The sequence below is a fragment of the Miscanthus floridulus genome, chromosome 11 (genome assembly GCF_019320115.1).
Source record: "Miscanthus floridulus cultivar M001 chromosome 11, ASM1932011v1, whole genome shotgun sequence".
NCBI lineage: Eukaryota > Viridiplantae > Streptophyta > Magnoliopsida > Poales > Poaceae > Miscanthus > Miscanthus floridulus.
In genome coordinates this window covers 55644197-55650224 of record NC_089590.1, presented here as the reverse complement: position 1 = coordinate 55650224, position 6028 = coordinate 55644197, and the positions used below count along the sequence as shown (strand labels likewise).

Below are 6028 nucleotides of genomic sequence, written 5' to 3'. Positions count from 1 at the left end.
CTGGCGCGGGCACGCTGCGTGGGGCGCGGCAGGAGTCGCGGCGGCGCGTTTTCTCGTCTAACGACGAAGACACTTAACAAGGGGTTTACCGCGCCGTGATACGTGACGCAGCAGGCCCACCACGCTGTTATGCGTGATGCGTCAGACCTGCCACGTCAACGGTCATCACATCCGTTGACTGTCCCCGGCCGCGCCGCCATGCATAACGCAGCAGTGTGAATTAGCCGCGCCATGCAAACAGAGACGTCCAAAAGTATTAGTTTTTTTTTTAAAAAAAATGTCAATTTTAAAAATAATTTAAAAAAAGTGTTAAAAATCAAAATAATTCTCAGCCAATCGCCCACATATAGAACTTCAAAACTCGCTATAAAAAATATTCGCACATCATCGGAAACTAATCCAGCGCACGTCATGACTTCGCAAGACACAGATGTTTACAAGGCAAAAACGACTGGGAATCACATCTTCTTGCCTCAATATACAGACACTGGTTAAAAAACGAGCAGAAGGATGACACAGCATTAGTAGAAGTGCAAATTCAAGGTTTCCATTACTCAATGCACGAATAAACGACTTGTGACAAAAGCTGAACTGGAATTCAGTAAGCATGAATAACTGCAAATGTCCTGTTCGCTTGGCTGATAAGCCATGACTGAAAGTACTGTTGGCTGATTTGTTGTGAGAGAAATCCTGAAAAGTACGACTTATAAGCCAAGCGAACATGGCAATTGTTTTGACATGGAAGACGGCAAAAGGGAAATGTAAAACATCCTACAGCATACAGAGTTAACCAATAACTTCATGTGGAGTTATCTCCATCCTCAACAATCTTCTAGACCAAACAAACACGACAAATAGAAAACGACTTATTTTGCCCATCTTTTCAAACAAAAAAGGGACTGGGAAGCAGAAGTATCCCTATGAGATGCTTGCTGTCCCAATTTCACCATCTCTGTCTTGCCATTGGCCTGAAAAGAAAAAATGATGAAGAGTAGAATGATTAGAAATCCCAACAGCATGATGTTTAACAGCACAACAATAGAAAGAAGATTGATTTGCATTCTAAAAGGGATAGATTACACTATGTTAACACCTTTGAAACCTACAAATTAAACAAAGCACAGGCACAATGAACTCAGGCCATATATCTGAAGGATGATTATGCCAAAATCATGCTCATGGTTAATTGATTAATCTACAACCTCAGTCTACCAATGTGCATCGATCCTGAAACAGAATCACTGGCTTGGCATGTGATGATGAGAAATAACATAAGAGGGCAGGCATTTAACCTAAAACATGATGAACCATTAGCACAGGTTTCCAAACTTCACCCATGCTACTTTCTAAAAAATAAGTTCCTGAGCAAAGCATCTTGATTCTTAGATAATACATGATCAAGTTAAGCAAGCAAAATGCACAAACCTGTCTGAATTTCTGCTTCCACCAAAAGAGCCCCTTTCTCTGCTTCCTTGAAATCCCCATCTTTCTTCCTGCCTTGGGGGTGGTTCCATACCACCACGAGAACGCGGTCTGTCCACCACTGTAGCCTGTGGTTCCTCCCCTAAACTAGTTGGTGCAAGTGTTGTAACCCTGCCTGCACTAGAACGTGGCCTTTGCCCAAATCGAATCTTGTCATCCAACTCCCTTGAAAGCTGCTCAAGCTGGCTTTCCAACTGAGATATCTTCTCAGACAAATCTTTTGCATCTACCGATGTCTGGTCAGAACCATTACTCATCTTTCCCTCAATTTCTTTAAGATCCACCTTCAGAAGGTTGATTTCTTCTTTCAAATTTCTTTCTTCATCAGACTCTGGCCTGAAAGGTTTGGTGCATGAATATTCAGATCACATGGTAATTCGTCCCCAGAAACTAAATGGAAACATTTTCAGAGAAAAGGAATCAATTTTGACAGGATATAAAGTACCAAAGTAGTTAATTTACTTCAAATTCTTAACAGTTCAGGGAGGATTGAAAAAGATACTGAAACTGAATTGCCCTAAAAAATACTGAAGCTGAATTAGATGAACAAAAAAATGTTATTTTCCCAAATAAAATTTGATGGTATCAGATCATGTTGAGAATCATTTAACCACCAATAGCGAAAGGGTGGAATAAAAGAAAATTCATTTACCCTAACATCATGTAATTTATCCCAAATTTAGGTGTGTTGAAAGTGGTTTAATAATCAGCAGTTTCAGACATCAAGCCTTAGCATAATATAATAGAAGATAAAACCAGAGGCGATCCCACGATCATCAGTAAGTTATAAGAGTTCAAGAAGACATATAGCACCATTGTTTGGAATCTCAATTATACAAAATCACAGAAGAAAATGCAGGTGTGTTTTTTGAGTGGGACACAGGAGCATATTGCCTCATCAATGTGGAACAAAACTAGAAAACAGAACCTTTACATTGAAGAAATTTCAGCAGCCTGAAGGTCTGCTAGTAGAAACTATAAAAATTAGATATACAAACTTTTAATGCTTGTTTAGATGCCTCAAATCTGGACCAATTCACATGAAATGTGCTAGGATCCAGGCAACCCAAACAGGACCTAAGTGTATGTAGAAAGAAAAGCTCCAACTGACAACTGACAACTGAAAAGAGATGTACTCGTGGCAACAGTGTCAAATATAAAACTATACAAACATCTTATGATGGATGCCTGTTCGCTAGTTGATTTCTGGGCTGATAAGCCCGGCTGGTGCTGGTTTGTTGTGAGAGGAAAATACTGTTGGCTGGCTGATAAGCTCTGGCTGAAACCAACAAGCGAACAGGCTGTGCACAAGTTCACTCGAGTGTGTCAGCATATTAAAACAAAAAATACTAAATTTTTATTTGTACTAAGATAAATTAAAATAAACCCCACCAATGGTAACCAAACCATCAACAAAGATCACAGCATGCACTTTTTAACTATAGTTAATGCGCTTCACATATCACACTTAACCAGAGGCAAATAAATAGCATAAACATTAAAGTGCTACCAGATTAGCAAGGCAGAGCTGTTGATGTAGAGGATGGGGTGCTTGGGCTTGTTCAATCATCTAAAAATCTATTTAGAGTTGTTTTGTTCTAATGCTTATTCAGGACAAGGAAATTATACAACAGTGAGTGATGTAAACAAAAACTCCAAGTGATAGAAATACAACTTTACCAATATACCACAACAATCCCACTAAAAATGTCACACCAGATATCATTTCAAAAATTTGCTTCATTGGCTATTGCTGCAGGTCCATGACCACGACCTTAACAACACACATGATTAATGATTTACTAACAAGGATGCTACATTATGACAAGTATATCAAGAATAAAATTCACTAAAATAAGCATTGATTAACTGCACAATGTTCAAATAATTATAAGGATGACATTATACGATCAAGGGTCACACATCAATATCCAATGCCTCAGGCATGACCAAACCAGTGTATTGCTGATGGCCATATGGTGAGCTATGGTGGTGGTAGCATGCTATCACATAATGCCTCGGTGCAAACATAATACCTTAGTGTTGACCCACTTACATGGAGTGAGAACAAATTCATGTGATACCAGTGTGTAGGCATGTCAAGATTATGCTTGGATGTACTAAGCACCAGGGTGCTACAACAAAACATGACTCACTTGTGATTGGAACATACAAGGAGTAGTGGTCAGTTTTAGCAAAGCAAACTTGTATGATACAACAGATAAAAGATATGCCATAAGCAAGTGCGTCCATTACAAAATCGAGGTTGAGTGAGGTTGCAGCTTTCTAACTTATGCCAGTACTCAGCATTGCATTGCCACAAGTAACAGAAATTCTATGCATAATCAAGTGGTAATTCCACGGACATCATACCTATTTATAGCACGATGCTCGAGCTCAAGATCAATCTTCCTCCAATCTTTCCCTTTCTCCTGCAACACCACTTCTCTTGGCTTGGCATCACCAAATGGGTTAACCTTTGGCCGTGCCCTCGGTGCTCCTTCACTCCCAACAGCTGAAACCTGCGACCCAGGGCTCCCAGGGCGGGAGGAATGAGCGCTATTCGGCCTGCTGGAGTGCGAGCTGTTAGGCCGGCTGGTCTTCTGCTCAATCTCATTCTCAAACTTCCTCCAGTCCACCCCCTTCTCGGCCAGCACATCCTCCCGGGGCCTTGCAGCCCCAAACGGGCTTGGGCGGTTGCGGGCCACCTCAGCAGGTGGGGTGGAGGCAGCTGCCGCCGGGTCACGTTTAGGAGGAGGATTGAGGACGATGCGTGGCCTCTCCCCCGTCCCCTGGCCGTTGTGTGGCATAGGGGTGGCTCCACGGACCCAACGGTCAGAATCAGAAGCAGATGGTGAGTCGCGGAAGCCCGGCGAGTCACGGAAGCCACCTCCAGAACCGAGGCTGGGGTAGCGCGACGGGAGCGGCTTCTTGTCGCGTGACCAGTCGTCAATGTCATCAGCACGGCCGAGAGGGGAAGGCCCGCCGAACCTATCGCGGCGGCCAGAGTCGGCGGGAGCCGGGGTGAACTTCTTAGTGGCGCCCCAGTCATCAGCCTCGTCGGCGCGGGAGGGCATGTCAAGATCCGAGCTTCGGCCCGGCCCGCGGCGGCCATCGTCGTCGAAGCCGCCCCGGCGCTCCCCTCCGGCGCCTCCCCCGGGGCCGCCGAAGCCGCCGCCGCCGCCGTAGGAGCGGAACCCGCGGGAGCGGTCCAGCTCCTCGGCCGAGTGCTCCCGGGGCCCCGTGGGCAGCATCATCATCTCCTCGTGGGTCAGGCCCTTGGGCTCGACGTGCGCCGCGCGCCGCTGGACCGCGGCCGCGCCGTAGGTGGTGAACTCGGACAGCGACAGCGTGGTGCCCTTCTTGTTCTTCTTAGACTTGCCCCCGGCGCCCGCGGCGGCCGCCTCGCGGAGGCTCGGGAAGCTGGCGGCGCCGCCCGCGGCCGCGGGCGGCTCGGGCGCCGGGAAGGACAGGGCCTGCTCGCGCTCCTCCTCCTCGGCGCGCTCGGCGTCCAGCGCCCACGCGCCGACGCCTCCCCAGGGCTTCGACATGGCTGGCTGCCGCCGGTGCGAGATCTAGGGTTTGGTGGTGCTCGGTGGCGGAGGGAGGTGGGGTGTGGGTGGGTGGAATCGAGGCGAGCCGGGGTCTTGTTGGCTGGGGTCGGGGGGTAAAAGGCCGGGTGGTGCACGCTAAAATCCCGCGGTTCCCAGGGGCGGAACCGGAAAACGGCGTGCCCGCCGCGCCGTGCTCGTGTCGTGTGCGTTGCGAGCTGTGGTTTGTGGGCTCTGGGCTCGCGCTAGCTGTGACGGCCGACGGGTGTGCTGCTGGCCTGCTGTGGTCTCGATTCCTTCGAGAGGACGCGGCCCGTGGGTGGGCGTGCGGCGTCGTGTGTCGCGTGACGAGACTAGCGACCTGGGCCGTCCGATCAGGCATCGAAGGCTCAAAGCACTTCTTTTCCGAGGAGGATAAGAGGCACGAGAGGAGGTCTGCCGAGCGTCGAAGCACTTGGATCGTACAGGGGAAAAGACGAGTTCAGAAGTTTAGGCTATCCGCATTCATCGATCTCTATTTTCATCTCTAAAAAGAAATATTGTATCCTAGTCATCGAGATTCTCTACTCTATATTCATTTCTTCTGCACTCGTATTACCTCTATCCCATACTCTATACCCATTATTTCATATTTTATTCCTCTCCCTCTCCTTTCTCTCTCTCCCCAGCTCTCTTTCTCTCTCTCGCAGGAACCTCGGGAGGCGTATAGCGGCCGGCAGCGCAGCCTCCACAGATAGCGGCGCGCACGCGGGCCGCTACTGTCGCGTGCCGCATACAGGTGCGCGCCGCGCGCGATACAGGCGCTGCTGCGCCGTTTGCAGGTCTGTTTCCAGGCCGCGGTGCGGACAGCCTTAAAAGGCCACCACGCCAAGTGAAGCTTTTCGCTGTCATCAAAGATCGATTTGATTTGGATCCACGTGTGCTCCGACATGCCTTTAGCGATCGCATTAGGCCTAGTTTGGATGTACATTCAATCCACATGTGTTGAAGTAAAT

General features: G+C 48.0%; 1 protein-coding gene across 1 annotated transcript; it reads right to left on the bottom strand.

The window, feature by feature from the left end:
• Positions 1-521: 521 nt before the first annotated feature.
• Positions 522-5109, bottom strand: LOC136490798 (eukaryotic translation initiation factor 4B1-like). The gene is made up of 3 exons (XM_066486989.1): positions 3856-5109; positions 1426-1818; positions 522-968 (listed from the first exon to the last, which is right to left on the bottom strand). The coding sequence occupies exons 1-3, from the start codon at positions 5031-5033 to the stop codon at positions 944-946; spliced, it is 1596 nt and encodes a 531-aa protein (XP_066343086.1). The 5' UTR covers positions 5034-5109; the 3' UTR covers positions 522-943.
• Positions 5110-6028: the final 919 nt, after the last annotated feature.

Bases quoted from the DNA above. Each gene is read 5' to 3' on its own strand.
- LOC136490798 (XM_066486989.1), bottom strand. From the start codon at position 5,033: ATGTCGAAGCCCTGGGGAGGCGTCGGCGCGTGGGCGCTGGACGCCGAG. The intron at 1,819-3,855 runs GTATGATGTCCG...CAAACCTTTCAG, and splicing joins GAGCATCGTGCTATAAATAG to GCCAGAGTCTGATGAAGAAA. The intron at 969-1,425 runs GTTTGTGCATTT...TTTTCTTTTCAG, and splicing joins GGAAGCAGAAATTCAGACAG to GCCAATGGCAAGACAGAGAT.